This window comes from Brachycentrus maculatus, unplaced genomic scaffold, assembly GCF_059751285.1.
Source record: "Brachycentrus maculatus isolate JH-2025_06_01 unplaced genomic scaffold, ASM5975128v1 h1tg000073l, whole genome shotgun sequence".
In the NCBI taxonomy this organism is placed as follows: domain Eukaryota; kingdom Metazoa; phylum Arthropoda; class Insecta; order Trichoptera; family Brachycentridae; genus Brachycentrus; species Brachycentrus maculatus.
In genome coordinates this window covers 839,605-862,049 of record NW_028280827.1, presented here as the reverse complement: position 1 = coordinate 862,049, position 22,445 = coordinate 839,605, and the positions used below count along the sequence as shown (strand labels likewise).

The window sequence follows — 22,445 nt, the reverse complement described above, 5'->3', positions numbered from 1 at the left end:
GGTTGATAAGTTATGCCTTTTTAGCACAGGGGTTGAGATGACCCTGAATAAGAGTAAAGAAAGAGGAAGAGTATGCTTACATTACACGAAAATAATATATGTCACAGACAATTCATTATATTAAATTAGGAGGGGGCGTCTTTCAGAGGGTATAGTAGTTAATTTCAACGTCAAGCAGCTTGCATAGAAAATAAATTACTGAATCGTGAATAGTAGAATGAATTGGGAAATTAAGCTCCCGTGGCTTTTCATGGTGGGATAAATACACTGCCTACCAACATCATGTAACATTATACGAATTTCTATGCTACATATATATATATATATATATATATATATATATATATATATATATATATATATATATATATATATATATATATATATATATATATATATATATATATATATATATATATATATATATATATATATATATATATATATATATATATATATATATATATATATTTATTTATATATATATATACAGTCTTTTTTTTAAAAAACTAATCAAATGCAAATTAAAGGATTGAATAATTTGTTAAAATGTAAAATAATGCTGTACTTGATAATAAATGTGAACTTCTTAATTGCATAAAAACATTTAAATAACCTACAATAGTTTGTTTTATTAATTGATTAATTGACATTAAATTGCTTTACAATTTTTCATAGTCACGAATATAACAAACTGAATCGAATTACAAATAAATAAATTACGAAATGCAATTTTTAATAAAATCAATTATCAATAAAAAAAATTGTGAACGATGATTATATTTACTATAAATAGAAGTAAGGTTTAAATGTTCAAATATATTTTGCAAAGATGTATTTTAAAATTTAATGGATAATGAGTAAATAAAATAAATTTATTGAAAATGAAGTGTGAAAATGAATGCGTATTTTCTGTCATGTACAATTTATAAGGAGCTTACAAGGATTGTCAAAATTGTACTGATAAGTGCTCGTCAGTCACAATTGAAAGAAAACAAGATATGAAGATATTATTTTTTGACATCTCATCAAAGATGAAGAAGAATATGGAAGTCTGGGCATTTACGGGGCTGACGACCGTCATAGGCTGGTTTAAGTGATCACTTTACACACGTGTAACATTCACCAATTCTACCCATTATTGACAACCACACTACTCAAATTCTTGGAAGTTCTATATATATATATATATGAGCCAATTTAGAAACCTTGTTCTTGAATCACTAGAACTTCACTAGAGGCATCTATTGGTGAGATGTAAAGAAGCTTTTTTACTAAGCAGAAACTCTTATATTAGTATGTGAGGTCCGAATCCTGGATTATAATCACACACATGAGAAACGCCAGAAAATACGATTTTCATTTTTATTATTAAGCTTATAATTTGACCAGATAATTTATTTACAACATTTTGAGTGTGTCCAAATACTTGTTCACAAAATCTGAATTATCTACAATTACAGGAGTTATTTTCATATTATTTTTTGACATCTCATCAAAGATGAAGAAGAAATGGATTATCCATACTGAATCCATATTCTTCTTCATCTTTGATGAGATGTCAAAAAATAATATGAAAATAACTCCTGTAATTGGAGATAATCCAGATTTTGTGAACAAGTATTTGGACACATTCAAAATGTTGTAAAAAAAGATATGAAGAATAAATAATAATAAAAAAGTGATATAAACTATACATTTATACACCAGGTATTGAGTGATTTATAGCTCAAAATATATTATTTTGGGGATAGCAAATAAACTAACAGCTCAGAGATTAAATGGCAACTACATTTTTAAAGAGGCTGAGAAAAGATTTCTCGGAAATGCACGAAGCATATTGGAAGACACGAGGGGACAGAATTAGAAGCACTCTTGTTACATACGGCACTTCGTCTCGACCTTCTATGTACAACTTGTCTTAGTCATTAGTCATCCGCGTATATATATGTAGATATTTCTGAGAAATTGCAGTAAGTGCAAGCTTACAAAATAAATATGATCACTGCCTATGCCCCATAATATATTTGAAGGAAGAAAAAAAGGTAAATTAACCTTTCCCTTCCGGTGACAAAATAAAACGCGCGTCCCGGTGTTGGGTAGTCACTACACAAGAAAAAATTAGCGATTTTAAATTGGAAAAATACGGACATTCATACCTAATCCCCTTAATTAATTATAAATGAAGTCAAAAATTATAATAATTAAGATTTATTTGCTATATATATATATATATATATATATATATATATATATATATATATATATATATATATATATATATATATATATATATATATATATATATATATATATATAATATATATATATATATATATATAAATATATATATATATATATATATATATATATATATATATATATATATATATATATATATATATATATATATATATATATAAATATATATATATATATATAAATATATATATATAAATATAAATATATACATATATATATATATATATATATATATATATATATATATATATATATATATATATATATATATATATATATATATATATTAGGTACGTTTCAAACTCATTTGCATGTTTAGCCTCGTAATGCCGTTTAATGTTATACTTTTTCAAGATAGAAACAGAATCATTGCATGTTGGCTTTGTTTTAAATTCCACGAAAAAATAGTTTATAGTCCATCTGTCATCTCAGTTCTTCTGTTACTCTTTCTTTTAGTCCAACGTCTTTACTACATACTTGACGCCATTATGGGTCTTGAAATAGTGAAATACTCCCATATATGGAATATGATACGAACTACGCACGATGAAATATTCTTTTGGTGGTTTTGTGTACACTAAAGGAATAAATGTGTGATTTACTCCGCGGGCCGCAAATAGACACCCGCGGTCCGCGGGTTGGCCACCCTTAAGTTAAGTTATTACCTTCTTGACGTAGCTGGCGGCGTCCTCCTCAGTGACGGGCTCCGCGCTGATGCCGCCGCGGCGCCGCGGCGGCTGTGCGGCGGGCTGCGGCAGCGGGGACAGGTCCTCCGTGTCTTCGGGGGCCGCAGCCGCCAGCGCCGCCGTGTGCGCCTGCTCCTAGGACAAACAACACCATTAGGCAAACTGACAACACGAAATGGTCAGACTGAGAGAAAAAATAGACAATGCATAAAAAAAAGTAAAACTTGGGATTTGGCGTCATATTATGGCACATGGGTGGCATGACTAGGGACATACATGTAATTTAAACGCAATGAGTTATTTTTTGTATTCAGATATATCGCAGTCATACAGGAGAAAGTGACCGAGTGCATTTTTTACAAAAACGTGATCATTGACTATTTGATATCTAAAAATCCCAAAGGATTTAAAACTTAGAACTATAATATATTGACTTGTTTAAAATGACTAACTGCATTGATGTTTATTTTCTTGCCAAGCAAAAGTGACTTAAATGGCACTCCTGAACAGTTTACGTTTTGGTAGTTGCTCACTTTCTCCTGTATGACTACGATATCAGTGGTCTGTTATTTTTTGTATGAGTAGGGACAGACATATGAGTAAAATGCAAGGAGTTGGTTTTTGTATTCAGATATTTCAGTGGTCTGTTATTTTTGTATGAGTAAGGACAGACATGTAAGTAAAATGCAAGGAGTTGGTTTTTGTATTCAGATATTTCAGTGGTCTGTTATTTTTGTATGAGTAAGGACAGACACGTAAGTAAAATGCAAGGAGTTGGTTTTTGTATTCAGATATTTCAGTGGTCTGTTATTTTTGTATGAGTATGGACAGACATGTCCCATAAGATACTATGACAAGGGATAAAGATGTAAGTAAAATGCAAGGAGTTTTTTCTGTATCCAAATTGTTATTAACAATACAATAATTTTGATTGGGATGAATAATTAATAATTTTTAATGATTATAAAAGAAGAATATGCAAGTCTGGTCATTTAGGGGCCTTACGAGCGTGATGGACTAGTTTAAGTGATCACTTTACACACGTGTAACATTTACTAATTCTACTTTGATTGGCAACTACACTACTCAAATTCTTGGAACTTCTATATATATGATTCAATTTTCAAAACATAGTGCTTGAATTACTACAATTTCACAAGGGACATCTATTGGTGTCCATATTCTTCTTCATCTATGTGAATTTGGTGAAAAATAATATGAAAGAAAAACTCCTATAATTGTAGAAAATCCAAATTCGTAAACAAGTATTTAGACCCACTAAAAATGTTATTATAAAAGAACATAATATTTTCAAAGCTACAAATGGCGTTGGGCCGCTATAGCTTAATGCCATGATATATCATTGTGAATTTCTTCAGTAGCAGATACCATAAAGCAATCGCAAACAAAGCGGCTTAGCACAGTAAAGCAAGCAGAAAGCGATAATTCCGACATATTTATTACTCGGGAGTGTTCTAATGGGTAGGCCAGGTAATTTGAAAGTGTGTAATTTCGATCTGAAATTCAACGTGAAAAACGCAAACTTTGCTCGCTAAAGGTGCTAGCTATTGTAGTTTATTAAACTAAGTAACCATCACGCCGCTTCCACACAGAGATAGGCAGAAAGAATAGACCGCCACACTAATCTGTGATGCATGATTGAATAAAAATACGATGTTATCCATATTGAACGTTTAACACAAAAATATTATTATAAGAATCAGTGTTTAATTTGTAGAATTCCATATTAATTTATATGCTAAGTGTTAAAATCAAACAATGATTTTTTTCAGTCTATGTAAATTGAATTTTATTGTTAAAAAATACATAAAAATAAATTTTATGACAATTATTTCGCCTTGTTGTGGCATTTGTTTGAAACATTGTTTGACATTCGTTTTAAAATGCCATTACAAGGCGGAACAATTGTCAGAAAATTTATTTTTATGTATTTTTTAACAATAAAATACAATTAAGTAGACTCATAAAATCAGTGTTTGATTTTAAAATTGTACTATATAAAAAAATATTATTTTAATATTGAGTAAACGAAATAAAATCACTGATCGTCCGCTGGATGAAAAGTTTTGAAAAAGGGAAATGGAAACATTTAAAATACAAAGACGGGTCATTTATGACTTATGTTAAACTGTTTTAGTCAGTCGTCTAACGCTTCTGTTTCTGAAGCGGGTTTAATCATAAAAGGCCTTTTTCATCCCAAGAGTACGTGTCAAAGTTTCAAAGAACAGACCAAGAAACTTTTCAATCAAAGGCATGTCTCACACAACAGAGTCCGTGAATAAGTTCCGCCATTTTGGAATAGGGCTAGAGAAACAATGAAAAGTTGAAACATAGAAATCCATCTTCGTAAAAGAATTAGCAAACAATATTACAAATAAATAATATTACATGTGAAAGAAAATTTTGCTACTTTTCGGAAGAATATGAGAAGAGAGTTAAAAATAAACCAAAAAAAAACTAAATAATTATTTAGTAATGATGGATTCGACTTTCCACAGAATAAATATTAAATAAATAAATACAATTCCCTTTTAAGTAAAAAAAAGGTCTGAAAGTATAAACCCAAGAATAAAAGTTTTTCCTAACGTATTTAGGTGTGTCCCATCCTTGTCCACAAGTCTGAGTTGCTCCACTTTTGGGTTATTTTTACTAATAAAAAATAATAAACCCTTATCCGCACCCCAATGGTGCATAGGGCACTGCGTCATAATAAACGCAGTGTTATCTTGATCGTTTACACATGAAGGAAAGGTGATCAGCCCTCCGCTTCAGGTACCAGTCCAGGGTAATATTGAATAAATATGACAGTGAAAAAATCACAAATATTTATTTTACCCCCCTTGGAAATCGAACCCGGGACCTCCAGAACGGTAGCCGAGCGTGCTGACCATTGCACTACGGAGGCGGACAAAAATTATTTTTACTAGCTGCATATTATTATAAGCTACACCAAAATTAAAAACATGTTTTAAGGCGTCTCTCAGTAAGTAAAAAATCGGCTTAGGATCTTGCATACACCTAAATAAAAGTGTCTCTGCTAAATAAAAGCTTCCTCAAACCAACAACAGATGGTGAACTCACCACATAAAGTGTTATCTGATTAATGCTATATGTAGGAGTTACAAAATTTTAATACATATGGTTGTCAATCATGGGTAGAATGGTGAACGTTACACGTGTGCAAAGTGATCACATAACCAGTCTTTAACAGCCCATAAGCATTGTAAATACCCAGAATTCTAGACATTCTTCTTTATCTATGTTGAGATGTCAAAATGTAAACATAAGTTGATCTCGTACCTGAACTTATATAAAAAATAGTAAGATTTTTACCTGCGCTAACAGGAAAACGTCGATTATCTTAGGATTGACGTTTTTCAGGCAAAATATATGTATAAGTATATTATAATATGAGCACAGATAAATAATCGACAACCGTAAATAACAATGTTTTTTTTTTATTAGTTACTAGTTCTCTATTACTTTAGTCTTTAAGTCATTGTTTGTGTTCGTCTTAAATTGCATTTTTTTGCAAACATGTTATTTTTTTTTTGTTTTTGTTTGTTTGTTTGTTTTCTTATTGTTTTATTTTATTAAAAGTAAAAGAGGTAATGAGGGGATCCCGAGTGGTGGGGACGAAGTGTCGGCCTCTGTCCGTACATCCTCCTCCCCCTCATTAATTGAATAGAGCATTATTTATTTCTTCAGAAATATTTTGAAGATTTTCCTCTATGTGCAGCTGACAGAGAGTCCCTCAGGACTCTATAACTGCTGCGGGTGGATGGCGGGCTCAGATTCCAAAAAAAAAAATCGACAACCATTATTAGATATAAAGTTACCCTATGGAAAGCGATAACGTTAAAAAAATATAAACATAAAACTACAATAAACTTCAGTTTACATTTTCCATTCAAGCATATTATTATCGAGTAAATAATGCAAAAAGTAGTTAGATTTTTACATACCGCTTACAAGAAAACGTTGAGTATATCAAGGCTGATATTTTTCAGGCAAAATCGTGACAACATAAGGACAATAAATAATCGTCAACCATTGTTGGGTATACAGTTACCCTAATGGAAAGTGATTACGTTTAAAAAAATACATAAAACTACAATATACTGCAGTTTGCATTTTTCATTCAAGCACATTATTCTCGAGTTAATAATGCAAAAGGTCACGAAGAAAAGAAATAATATTTTCCATTGACTTGGCAAATTTCCGGTGCAATGCAGATTGCGAGTTTCCCAGCAGGAACTGGAAATTATTATTATTTTCTAATTGAAATTCACCATTTTGTATTCCCACCTTGAATGAATTATTTATAATTGGAGCGTTTTCGTTATTAAATGGAATATAATTAAGAGCATAAAACAGACATTGGTTCTTGGTTGGCGAGAAAAATAGTATAGTAAAAACGTAAGCAAACTACCGATTTGCGCGATGTGCAAATCCTTATGTTCGATAAAGATTGAGGTATGAAAAATATTCATACATATGCCTAAGTAAATTATGTTCATAGCCCAACTATTTCAGACCGTCTGATATTTTTTATTAAGTAATTTATTACTATGTTTAAAATATACATAACATGTGTCGGGTTGTGGTCCCGTGGTAAGTGTCGCAGACTGTTGAGTCAGAGTTTCTCGGTCAGAATCCACTCTACCACAATTTGATACCTATTTCTAATAATGAGCCGCTTTAGCTCACAGAAATAGTATAAAATTGAAGTATTTTTGTAAATAATAAAAACACAAATATTTATCTTGTTTATATGCATAAATATTATTTTTTTAAAGGAATAACCCGCAAAGCCTCTATCTGAGTCTTGTCTGCAGGTAGGATAGAAAGGATAGGGAAGGTAAATGTGAAAAAAACATCACAAACACCTAGACCAATTGAAAATAAATCTTTCTTGAATTTATTTTGCAATTGGCGGGAATCGAACCCGCGACGCCAGTTTCGCAGTCGAGCGTTTACCCAACTACGCCACGGTGCCTGTCTCAACAAAGATGAAAGAGAATATGGATGTATGGGTATTTACAAGGCTGGTTTAGGTAACCACTTGCAACACGTGTAACATTCACCATTTCGCCCATGATTGACAACAAACTACTCAAATTTTATTTACGTTCGAATTATATTAATTATATTGATGGAAGGTGGCATTTGAAGGGTAAATAAAATTCCAACATTTGAGTAGTGTGGTTGCCAATGAATGTTACACGTGTAAAAAGTGATCACTTTAACAAGCCCAAGACAGGTCGTAAGCCCTCTAAATACAAAGACTTTCATATTTTTCTTTATCTTTATTGAAACATCATTATAAAAATATTCTGAGTGTAGGTACAAACCCAGATATCGCTCACTCCTTTCAAGAACGTCATAAATCAAAAATCGTCAATTTTCAGTTGTGCATGTTTTCGGAATACCCAGAAAATGTACTATATCCCAGCAAAATCGGCATATTTTTAACTTAATATTTACCCGCTACAGGGCAAAAAGTGTCGTTTTTGCAATTTGAAGAAAAGGTATTGTTTAATTGTTTTTTTTTAAGTACTAAATATTTTTTAAATGGTGAAAAAACCTTCAGGTTTTGCCTTAAAGGATCTGTTGCACAGTAAAAAGTTCAATTAGTGATATTTATTTTTAATACATTGTATTATATTTTTAAACCTTAAAAACGTTCTCCTGAAAAATCAGGTTTTTTGATTTATGACGTTCTTAAAAGGAGTGAGCGATATGTGATTTGGAAGCACTCAAAATATTGTGAGTAAAAGGAAATCTTATTTGTATGTCAAACTCACTCTCCGGTATTCTACGCTCACTTCCGTAAAGGTTAAGTACAACTTTAGTCCAGCATTGAATCGACTCATTTAATCCAGACCGACACAAGGGTGACATAGTAATACAGAAGGCCGTTGTTATTAGGTGTTGTGTAAGAGATAAGCATCAATATGCAGTGCCAACTTGTGTACGGGGGGGTGGCCACGACTGACGACCGACGACCCCGGGTCACCCTTCCACCCCCGGGCCGAGGGAAGCGATACCATCAGTACACGTGTTACGTCCGCATTAAAACAATAACGAATAATCACCGAGGCCGAGAATTAGAGACATAGAAAGGATAAACACACATGAGATTGGATTAAGCGATAAGAAAGGGTTTTTCATTAGTTTGAAACATGCGTTGGGCGCTTGTGCACTACACGGAATTTTACTGTCCGGCAGTCCGGTTAGCATGATAAAACGGATGATTGGTGTAGTCTTTCTTCAGATCAGTGTGCTTGAATGGCGCGTGATCACGGTGCGCGTAAATTCGATCACGCTAAACTGTCGTAGTCGCTTTTATTTTTAAAAAAATCGGACTGCCGGACGGTAAAATTCTACTGTCCGGCAGAACTATTAAGAAGTTTAAAAGTTTAGCGTGATCGAGTTCACGTGCACTGTGATCGCGCACCGATCGAGCGCACCGATCCGGAGAAAGACGCACAAGTGCACAAGCCAATCATCCGTTTTTTTCATGCTACATTGGACCAAGAACCAAGAACCAAGAAGACCAAGTTGGAAAAAGAAGCAGAGGACGACCGAGGAAAACTTGGCACAATCAGGTATGTCAAATACTTGAAAGCGGCCGGGTCAGGAGTCGTAATAATCGTCGGGTATGTATGAGGAGATGCATGAATGTAGAAGAGGCAAAGAATGTTTGCAAGGACAGAGTGGTGTGGCGTTCGATTCTCTCTGCCTACCCCTGCGGGGAAGCGGCGTGATGGTTAGTTAGTTAGTTGGTTAGTACATTGGACCATGAAAAAAAAACTGGACAGTAAAATTCCGTGTAGTGCACAAGCGCTCTATCTGCCACGAAAATGGTTCAGGGTAATGAATATTATAAAAGCTGTGACATTGTTGACATGCAAGTAAACTCAGCAGGTATTAAGCTATAAAAGCTCTTTATATCGCGTCTATTGTTACATTTTTTTACACGCGTGTACAAAAAATAATTTTATACGAGGAAAGACAATTTAATGCTAGTTATGATAGAATGATAACCTAAATCACGTAAAATAATGTCGTTATGACTTTGAGTCGATGATGAGATACGTTAGTTTCGGTAATGGTTATCCATTTTTTTCATTGTAAATATTTTTTAAATCAGTAAAGGGTTTTTTATTTTATTTTTATTTACAAAAAATAGTAAACATTCATTTAAAGAACAGTTTTCAACATATTAAAACTATTATTTTGCAGAGACCCACCAAGCCACCTTGTGTGTCTTGTCGGTGGAGTTCTTTATACATACATTTTTATTGTTTTCATCCATTTTAACCTAATTTACACGCAAAAAAGAAAATTGAGAATATAATTTTTTTTACAATTTTCATAGAATTAATTCTTGATCATTTACCCAATCCTTTATTATGCCTTTGTTCCATATTTTATTTTGAACTCCAACCTCCGTCAGCAACAAATTAAAAATGTTTGGAAAGATATATTATATTGCAGTGTTCGACTCCCATGTTTATTGTTAATTCTTGGGACTATCAAACCTTCGTTGTGTATAAATCGTGTATAATGGTAGCGGGAGTATACTAAAATAAAACAATTTGAACAAAATTCTGTTGTCTACTTCTGAAAAATCGTCGGCAGTTCTCGTCTTAGTTTCGGAACGCAGATCTGACTTGGGACGATAATGTCTCCGCAAGATCCACACAGGGAGCAGATAAAAATTAATGAATGAATAGAATAGTCAACAAAAATAGGACGTGGCGGAAAGTAAGAAGATGAAAAATCTATAATGTTTTTGGAGAATTAAAAGTAAATATGTTGAATTGGAGAAATTCAGTTCCTCGTATCTGTTATGAAGGTACAATGGCATTAATGAAAAACGTGTTTTTTTTAAAAAGAAGACCACCAGATCTTAACGAGAGGTCGCTGTAATTCATTAATGTCAACCTATTGATGTAATGATTAATTGAACATAGATAAATCAGGATTCAATCAACCATTTAACGAGTGAATAAAGTGATTAAGATATTCAATTATCAAGAAGAGAGGATGTTATTTCTGTATATTATTATTAAGATAACAAAACATCGAACTATATTTTCATTCAAATATAGTGACCTCACGCTCCCATTATACAGTATCTACTCAATGAATTAGGGCCACCCATTATTTTTTTGAATACTCTGAAATCTTTTGGATTATTATATTTATTTTACATAAATACTTTAAGTTTTCTATTGACATCTAATATCATGTATATTACCTTCAATAATATGTAAAATATACCTGGATTATTTAAGCCTTTACAATATTTCAAACCCTTTTTCTGAGAAAGGTCCATAATTAGCACAGGTATACAGATAGTTGAAAGTTCAAAAAATAGTCCTATCTCATTTATTAGTGAAGTTTCTTGAGTTCTGGATGTTGTTTTGTTCAGAGAGGTTATATAGTTATCGTGCCTTGTGAAAAAAACTTAATTTTTAATTTTAGTTCATAAAGTATAATTTTTTTTTGTAAACACAAGTGTCTTTTTTGAAAAGGACAAAATGGGAAAAAGTAAAGACATTTCTGAGGAAAAAAAGTCTAGTGTTATAGTGCTACTGAAATTAGGAATACTATCTAATAGAGAAATTTCAAAAAAAGAAAACGTTTCTCGTCAAACAGTGGACAGAATTTCAAAATCAATAAAAAATCAGTCTCCCGCCACCAGCAATCGGCGAAAGAACTGTCGTAGGATTAGAAAAACAACACCGAGGACTGATCGAAAAATCGTTCAAAGTGCCTTAGAAAACCGTAGTGCATCAGCAAAAACATTAAAAATAAAATTGGAAGAAGAGGGTATAAATATATCGGTATCAACACTGAGGCGACGTCTTTACGAAGTAAATCTGAAATGCAGGCGCCCTGTAAAAGTACCAAAATTGACACCACGAATGAAAGCGGATCGATTAAAATGGGCCAGGCTTCATCGAAATTACTCGGTAGATGATTGGAAAAAGGTATTTATTTAAATTGAATTTTCAACATATCATTTTAGTAAATAAACTTATATATTGGAATTAAACTTAAATTTTCATTATTTTTCAGGTCATCTTTAGTGATGAGTGCCGGTTAGAAGCCGTGACAGAGAGCCGTCGATTCGTCAGGAGAACACCAATGGAACGTTACAATGAGGCCTGTGTGGTAAAAGTTATCAAACACCCCCCTGCAACAATGATATGGTCATGTTTTATTAACAATTTACATGGGCCGTTGTTTTTCGTGGAAGGAACAATGAACCGAAATTCCTATAAGCAGGTCCTCGAACGAATTTTATTGCCCTTCTACCATACACTCGACCCAACAGAAGGTCCATACACCTTCATGCAGGATGGGGCACCTTGCCACCGGGCTGAATCAATAATAAAAATTTTGTCTAACAAAAATCTACCTTTGCTCCCCTGGCCTGGAAATTCTCCGGACCTTAATCCTATAGAAAACGTATGGATCATGTTAAAAAATAAGGTATACTCATTTCCAAATCTGACAGTAGACCGTCTAAAAAAAAATATTCAAAAAATTTGGTCAGAAGACGAAGAAATAAAAAACATGATAAAACAGTGCATTTTAAGTATGCCAAAAAGAATTGAGGCAGTTATTTCTGCCAAAGGTGGAAATACTAAATACTAACTATATTTATATGAAAATATATGCATAGTTTAAGCGTAATAAAGTGTTCATGTGTAAATAAAATTCAATGTTGTTTTATTCAAGGTTTTCTCTGAGTTATTCCTGTTTGAATTGAGAAATTGCGCGAAATTCTGCGTGGCCCTAATTCATTGAGTAGATACTGTAGTAATATACGAGTACTTGTTGTTTTATAAATTAACATTTAACTGCCGTAATAAGAAGTCTTTAATAGATTTATATTATCCACTGACACTTCGTGATGGAATTGCATTTTTAATATATTATTAGATTAAAACCAATATTTTTAGCTTTTCCACTTTATTTTTATTTGACAAGCGATGTCGGTAACGACGAAACCCGGTCGCTGGTTAAATAAAAATAAAGTGGAAAAGCTAAAAATATTGGTTTTAATCTAAATATATATTAAGAAGTCTTTAATAATAAAAAAATGTTACCTACATAAGTTACAAAAAATTACTTTTTTAAATGGCCAGAAATCTTTATCTTTAAATTTTGTCCGCACCCGATGGTGCATAGGGAACTACATCATATAAATGCAGCGTTATCTTGATCGTAAATACACGAAGGAAAGGGGATCAGCCCTCCGCTTCAGGTAATATTGAATAAATATTAGAGTGAAAAATCACTTCTATTTATTCTCATTATTATTAACATTTAAAGTATTTACTTTGTGGTTAGTCATTTTTACTTTTTTTTATTTACAAAAATGTTTGCCCCCCCCCCCTGGCAATCGAATCCGGGATCTCCAGTAAGGTAGCAAAGCGTGCTGACCATTACACTCGGAGGCGGCCAGATATAAGGATATAAAATATTTTTAGCCCTAATTTTTGAGACACTAAACCATTATTCCTTCTACTTCATTATGATCGATTCTTGATTGAAATCTGAATCCATAAAGTGAGAATGATAAAATATTCAAAAAGACAAGTGCACTTCTCTCCAAATATGATTATTTGATGATATAAAGTGGCGATTGCGATATTTCATGAGGCCAGGTGTAACACTAGTATTTTATTCTCAGCAGAAAGGATAGGAAATATTATTACTCGTAATTTGCGGTGGACTTGTTTTTTTTTTGTTGTCGTGATATTAGCATTTCAGAGTATGGTACTTTGTAATCTAAATCGTCGATATGTTTTAGCATAAACGGAAGGGAAACACGCCATAACACTTAAAACAAAATTCTCAAGGCAATTATAAAACAATAACGACTCAGAAAGAATGAGAAAACATAAATATTTCGAAATAGAAATAAAATTATACATCGAACTAATTAAAGATACGAGATTCAGAACACGAAAAAGGATTAATATTTAGTATAAACGTGAATAAGTATTTTTAGCTGTACTCGAAACACGCAAATGTACTATTAAATAGTTCTTTTCCGTGTAAATCCCTAACGAGACCTTGTTCAAACAACCCCGAACAGCGAAGAAAATTCGACCACCAAATAAAAAGATTATTCGTTCCTCGCTTGTTAAGGGTGGCGTAGGTACATGGAAAACGAGTGCTTTTCGCCCACTAGCTGTCGGGTGAACTTACGCACAGCCCCGGCAAGGCGGACGTGACGCAGTATGACGTCAATTGCGTAGCTGCTTGAAGTTTCGCAAAAAAGTCTAATTTGGTAAGTGTTATCTAAGTTTTGTGGGCGCCGCTACCGCCGCTGGCGGGTAATTATTCTCGACATGCCGAGAACTCGACGTGCGAATTACTCGGAACGAAGGTTAATTCATCATAAAAATCAATATTTCCACTTTATTTCGTGGATGTAACGCGAATTCAATTTTCTATAAAATGGCAAATTAATGAGTATGGGAGAAAGTAGAGTGGAGTGGAGAAATACAGAATCTGTTTTACAATATGGTAAGCATGGTAAATAAACTAGCCGTGTTTACGTCAATAAACTCAATAGTAGTCTCATAAAAGTGTTTAATTTTTATATTTGAATCATCATGTCATTCTACTAAGTTAAAGCCAAATCAAAACTTCATTTATATGCTTAAGTTTTTCTACATATTACGTTGTAAATTTTCTTAAATAAAAGCTTCGTCTTCTTCTCCTTCTTTTTCTTCTGCCTCTTCTGCTTGGTGTAGGCCTTGTGACCTGTTTTTAAGAGGGATTAGCCTCCTGCATGTTGATTCCCAGCTGTCAATCCATCTCTTTGGATGTCCGCCCGGGAGTCGTCTAGTGGTCAGTCGTCTGGGGTTTGCTGTGGAGTGCAACGTGGGGTAGTTTGGATGGTTCTATTCTCCTAACATGCGCATACCATTGTCTTCTTCGTTACCTTAAAGACGTCTACCCCTACCTAAAGACGTCTTGGATCTCGCAAATTTCTGTTATCCTGGCGTTCCTTAACTTATCTCGTAGACTCTTGACAGATATGCTCCTTAGGGTCATCATTTCTGAAGCTTTATGTTGGTAAATCTTCTAAGTGTATATATATAATCCTCCAATGGGCATTTCTGGCCTTGTCGCTTTCCAGCGCCGATATTGTAAAACAAACGTACAAAACCTCGAATTTCTGTCTGTCTAATACGCCAATTTGTCAAGCTTCTGTCAGACACAAGAAGGGATATTGGTTAACGACTTAATTTCCGGAAAACGTTAGTATTCCTGTATCGCCGGAGCAGGGTCGGGAGCGGCGCGGAGGGCGGGGGCGGCGGCTCGCGGCACGCGACAAGAGGAACTAACTATTTGCCATTATTGCTTTTGGGCGGAAAAACAAAACTTGTATTGCGCGGGGAACACGGAACGATTTTAGTTGAAAGGTACCGAAATAGCCTTAATGATTGAACATTTAAACGACTTAAATGCAAAACTAATCTCATCGACTTTTTGTTATTTAATTTGCGAGAAAATAATAGACGAAAACAGTTTTCAAATGAGAAAAAAAAATATTAATTAAAAAATATATACCAAGGCCTACACCAATAATAAGAGAAGAAGAAAAAAATTAATGTATTTTTAATAAAAATAGTAAAATAATATTTAAATGTTTTTCGTTTCGATGGTTCACGATTATTTCATACATCAATTTAATGAGTTGGTCCAACTGGTTATACTCATAGCATGAATTATATTATACCATCAATTAATTCGGCAGTCCGTTTGTGGTAATATCTCTAAATTTAAATAAAAAATACTTAGTAAATACCACCATTACTGGAAATCTATTGTGACACGTGTTTTGATGCATTCAACGTCATTATCAAACACAAAATATACTTTAGTATTTGATAATGATACTGAATGCATCGAAACACGTGTAAACATAAATTTTAAGAAAGAGTGATATTTATCAAGTAAATTTTATATGTAAAATGAATTACATCAGATAGAAAAAAGGTAAACAGAAATTTATTAACATAGCTAAGACGCAATGAAAGCTAAAACATCGAACGTAGATTTGATTCTACTAAGTGAAATGACCCCCTAACCCTTACAAAAGAGAAATATTAAAGTATAAGTATAATATTAATTTAATTTCAACTGCACATAGAGACTGTTTTAAAATGGAAGTTTTATTTAAAAAAAAAAGATACTAATGAAAAACACAAGTCTTAAATTATGAACTTGTATATATAATTTTCAGCTGTATCTTTCCATCATTTGTCCGCCTCCGTAGTGTAATGGTGAGCATGCTCGGCTACCGTTCTGGAGGTCCCGGGTTCGATTCCCAGGGGGGTTTAATAAATATAAGTGATTTTTTCACTCTAATATTTATTCAATATTACACTGGACTGGTACCTGAAGTGGAGGGCTGATCACCTTTCCTTAATGTGTAAACGATCGAGATAACACTGCGTTTATATGAAGCAGTGCCCTATGCACCATTGGGGTGCGGTAAGGGTTTATTTTTATTTTTATTATCTTTCCATCAAAATAACAAGCGACGCTCAGTAAATATGGCTACTAGATCAACACCAAGGTGACTTCAATGTAACCTCCGTATAATATTATGCAAAACGAATTCAGTACAAATATTAAAATGATAAATTAATATTTAGACAGTTACCAAAAACATAAAATAATTTAGATGTCATCTAAATCAATTCGCGAAACAAAAGCGTGGCAGCTGAAAATAAAATTTTGGAATGCTCTAAAACTTTATCGATAATAATGACACGAATGATGGTTTGCGAAATCGTCGTTATCGTGTAAACTTCCGAGTCATGAAATATAGTTCCTACCAAAAGTTCAAACCATCGGTGGTTCGAGACTTTGAACATTGAAATCGGGCGTAAGAAATACCTTAATATGAAACAAATTTACGATAGATATTTAAAAAAAAAAACAAAAAGAATGTGAATAAACAATCTGCGTTTTCGAACATCATTTAAACTTATTTGTTAACTTTTTTCATTTTCATCTTTTTGATTTATTGTTTTCTGTTAAAATCAAATATTTGTAGTTTATATATTTTTTTAAACCCTTATCCGCACCCAATGGTGCATAGGGCACTGCGTCATATAAACGCAGTGTTATCTTGATCGTTTACACATGAAGGAAAGGTGATCAGCCCTCCGCTTCAGGTACCAGTCCAGGGTAATATTAAATAAATATTACAGTGAAAAAATCACTTATATTTATTTTACCCCCCTTGGGAATCGAACCCGGGAACTCCAGAATAGTAGCCGAGCGTGCTGACCATTACACTACGGAGGTGGACAGGTGGTAGCACTTTTAATCTATTTATATTTCTGATACCTATTGTACCGTTTATTATAACCTAAAATAAAATGTATACCCACACACAGGCCGTGCCTTTATGGGATCTTTTTGTATTTTTTTGGATCTTTTTGATAATATAAGATTATTATAGTCGTATTGTGAAATGCTAAAAAACGGCATCTCATGCATCACAGCAGGTAAAATCTGCGAGTTAAAAATTCCGCACAAGAAATGTATGTTATACACACGTTAAATTTACGGTAACAGAGTGAGGTCACGCGAACGAAAAAGTTTTAATGTTAGCATTTTATGGATAACACTTTTATAATATTTTACTTATGATATTTATTTTAAGATTAACTCATTAAAAATGTATTTTAGCCACATTAAGGCGCCTGCTTATTGTAGGCAGATATCTATCATAGCGCATGCGAGATGACTTTCACATAATTATGATAAAAATAAATGGAAAATTTATATAGCGTTTTTTTTTTCAATCACCTCAAGATCGCTTTAGCAATTTACCTCGCAGCAGGTCTAGATTTTATTTATATATTATAAACATAAATATTGTAATTTTTTACACTGGATACAATGACATTCTTATTATTACTATTAATATCGTTGAAAAACATTATAATTTGATTCATTTGCTAGACATTTCTATTTTTAACAATCTTAATTAATATACAAAAGCGTAACCAATGTTACGCTTTTGTCTCCAATAAAGAGACTAGGCTCTTATGCTTTGAGGCCACTGACACTCATTGTTATGGTAATTTTTATTATTTTACTCGATGTTACATTACTTTTTTTTTATTGATTTTATTTTATTTTTTATAAAATACATATTAAAGCAATACAAAATAGTTGGTAAATGTACAATACATTTCAAATACATTTCTACCTCTCTAATAAAGTAGATACTTGTGTTTAGAGAGGGAGTTGGTTTTACAAATATTTTTATTTTTATAAACAAAGTAAATTAAAATTAATATTAAAAATAAACAAATTAAATTAAAACTATATTAAAATATTCCTTGGTATGGAGTCTAGGTAGGGGTGAGTTTTATATGTTTTTATTTTTATTATTTTAGCTTTATATTATCCACTGACACTTCGTGATGGAATTGCATTTTAATATATTATTACATTAAAACCAATATTTTTAGCTTTTCCACTTTATTTTTATTTGAACAGCGACCGGGTTTCGTCGTTACCGACATCATCAGGCCAGTCTGATGATGTCGGTAACGACGAAACCCGGTCGCTGGTCAAATAAAAATAAAGTGGAAAAGCTAAAAATATTGGTTTTAATCTAATAATATATTAAAGGTTTGATATGGATTTGAAGTTTTCCAAAGTTTTCCATTACTGACAGTTCAATGTAATTTATTAGTTCAATATTATAAGAAATAGGCTTAAATTGAGTATTTTTTCAGGAAAAAAGGCATGTGAAAGTTTACAAAGAATACAATTTGTGGTGTCCACGAAGTCCGCGACACTCTACCTACGGGACCACAACCTGACATTTTAAAGTTGCTGACTGAGGTGGGGCCAAAGGACAAATCAATAAAGGCCCGAAGGTCAAGTAACATCAACCGAAAGGGCCAACATATAATCTTTCAATATCATACATTATTTATAGATAAATAATTCACACAGAAACACGTAGGTAGTAAAATGCATAAAAGTGTTAACTAAATTAAATAAATACCTATGCAGAAATTAAATTTTTTGTTTTTGATTTATTTCATGAAATATTTTTTGATTTTTTGATCTACACATTTTTTAAAAATTGCTTTACCTAACCTGATAGGCGAAGTAGCGTAGTTAGGTAAACACTCCGTTGTGAAACTGGCGCCGTGGATTCGCATCCGGAAATTTTAAAAATTAATTCGAGAAAAAATAATTTTAATTGGTCTGGGTGATGTATTTTTAAAATCCCTACTATCCTACCTGCAGACGAGACACTATGGTGATAAGGGGCTTTGCGGGTTATTCCTTTAAAAAACGTATGACAATCCAACCAAGTAATTTTTATTTATATCGGTATTTTGGCAGCCTTTATTTTCGGCAGCTTTTACACACAAAGAAATTATTTATTTGAATAATAATTATGACAAAGAATCGATGATGATTGCTACCAATATTTTTGTAATAATTAACACTGATATATAACAAAATATATACGAAAAATTAAACAGCTATAAAATTTTTAAAAAATATTTACATATCTGCGATCCATTGTAGCATGACCATCCATGGCGTATCCACATTGCTTGCTCCATCTGTCCCATTTTCGCATTTTGAATATACGAGTACGTATTATACAATACACTAAATGCAAAAAACGAAAAACATCAAAACTTGTGAGGGACTTATAAAAACATCCGTAGGTACTTGTTGATTATCCTAGACTGGAAAACAATACAACGCCTACCAATTTTATTATCAAATAATTATCAAAATATCCGTATTGACATACGCGAGAGAAATTTTTTGACAAGGTCCGGAAAGATTTGACGGGAATAATGTTATGATAAAAAAATTCAGCATTTCGTGGAAATAAAAATGTTCAGTCAATAGTGCCGGAAGCTAATTTATTCATTAAATAAAGACGAGAAACCTCGGGATCAGAAGCGGCGCCGGCGTTATGGGAAGCTTTTTCTTAGCGCTTCCACCATCATGAATAATGGATTTTCTCGGAAAATTACTCGAGCAAAATAAAGGCACGCATTAAACGTACGATCAATTTAACGAGTAACTATTTAAATACAAATCGAGGTTGTCGATTATAATAACGATTAATTCACTATTACCTTATTTCAGTTTATCTGTATAAAATTCATTGAGATAATACGTATATTAAACTTTAAACAAACCTCAGAGCCAAGTTTCGGGGAACGGGGCTTTAATTTTAAGTAATAAAAAAATATCAAAGATTGTATAAATATTTTTAACAGTATGATGTAGGGACGGAAGACCTGAATAATTTCAGCCTAATTTGAATTTTAAATTACACGACTGCGGGTAATTCAAATGACTAATTTAAGAGAGATTTATTTGGTTAACTAATTACAAGTTCCGACAGAAGATGGAAATATTAAAAAAGGAAAAAATGATCATAACTTTGGAACCAATGAACGAGTAGGTACGTAATAATTAGCTTCGCCTAGCAAATATTTGTAGGGAATTTCAGTAACCGTTTGTTTTGAATTACACATTTTATAAGAACAACAGGGTTCCAACTTTCAATGTAAAATCAGAATTTTTCTAAAATTTTAATTATAACATATTTTACGATACACAAAAATAAGCACAACAAAATGTTAATTTTACAAGAAAATAAAGGTACAAACGGGACCGCGGTCTGGAAGATACTGAGGGGAGAAACTAGAGAACAAAGTTTTAAATTAATTTATACATGACGCATATTAAATTACAAAGTAGTACGAGTATAACGTATAATGAAACAAGTTTTTTACCTTAATTCTAGGATAAGTAATTATTATTATTTTATTTTATTAGTTTGTTGGTAATAATTCAAAAGTAAGCTTATATGTATTAATGTAAATGGTGTCTTTTTTCATCAATTAAAAATTAATGTTTAAATAAAAATACGTCAAAGTTAAGCATTTACTGAGTTGAATAAATCCACTTTTCCTTAAAAGATTCATACCATTAGCTTACATAAGCTTGTACGAGTTCGGGAGTTCAATTCATAGTACCCAAGAAATCGCTCCCATCCTCTTTTTTTTAACTACATACTATTTCTGCTCCTTTTCATTTTCCGAATTGCACTCCCTTCGTCCTCCACTGGCGTCATTTGTATCCCAGCAAATACATTTCACTCCTACATTCAAATTGATTAATAAAAATGCACAATTAAATTAACTTGTTCACAAAACTGGATTATCTCCAACTAAAGGACTTATTGTATATATTATTTTTTGACATCTCACATTCGATTATTCGGACCTCGCATACTAATCAAAGAGTTTCTGTTCAATAAAAAAGCTTTTTTTCATCTCACTAATAGATGTCTCTAGTGAAATTCTAGTGATTCAAGAACAATGTTTCAAAAATTGGTTCATATATATACTTATAGAACTTCCAAGAATTTGAGTAGTCTGGTTGTCAATAATGGGTAGAATTTGTGAATGTTACACATATGTAAAGTGATAACTGAAACCACCCTATGACGCTCGTTAGCCCCGTAAATGCCCAGACTTCCATATTCTTCTGCATCTTTGATGAGATGTCAAAAAATAATATTAATTAACTTAATTAGTTTAATACAACTGAATCTGAACGATCGATGATAAACTTAAGAACGAGTTTCCCGCAAAACAATTATTTTGCAGGTTGTGAGGGATTATCTACAATACTCTTATGGTAGGTATAAGACAAGACAAGACAGATAACTTGTTTTTGTCGAGAATAGAGAAGAAAATAAACTCGGTCACATTAGTTTCGGTCTGAAAGCAGAAACGAGGACAAAGATAAGGTTATGTTACTTGAATAAGATACTTTTACATACTTATTATAGCGTTCAGTGGCGTAGGAATATGCAGAGGCGTGCATTCTATATTGTTCGTCCGCCTCCGTGGTCTAATGCTTAGCTACCATACTGCAGGTTCGATTCCCAGGGGAATTGAAAATAAATATTAGTGATTTTACACTCTAATGTTTATTTAATATTACCCTGGACTGGTCCCTGAAGCGCAGGAGCGATCACCTTGCCTTCATATAAGTAACGATCAAGATAACACTGTACAAATATGATGCAGTGCTCTATGCACCATTGGGTGCGGATAAGGGTTAGAAAACATTATATATAAGCAGAAAAGCAGTGCCTATCTTGGATTACTAGCGTTCCATATAGAAACACGACCAGTGCCTACTATGCCTTATCCTTACACAACCTTACTACCTACCCTACTTTGTGAACAAGTATTTGGACACACTCAAAATGTTGTTGATAAGTATACGTACCTATTTACATGCCCCATCGACTGTTGTTATCTCCCGTAAATTATTACTGCACAAGTTAAAACTATTACTTAACTATTATTTTTTGACATCTCATCAAAGATGAAGAATTCT

At 32.6% G+C, this 22,445-nt stretch overlaps 1 protein-coding gene across 1 annotated transcript in view; it reads right to left on the bottom strand.

Annotated features, from left to right (window-relative positions):
- The window catches only part of Pka-R1 (protein kinase, cAMP-dependent, regulatory subunit type 1), a gene marked incomplete at its 3' end in the record, with an annotated part of 93,588 nt that overhangs the window by 20,401 nt on the left and 50,742 nt on the right, over positions 1 to 22,445 (bottom strand). The window contains exon 2 of the mRNA XM_088257192.1: positions 2,928 to 3,083. Within this exon, the coding sequence (XP_088113318.1) occupies positions 2,928 to 3,083 (156 nt within the window). The remainder of the gene's footprint in view (positions 1 to 2,927; positions 3,084 to 22,445) is intronic.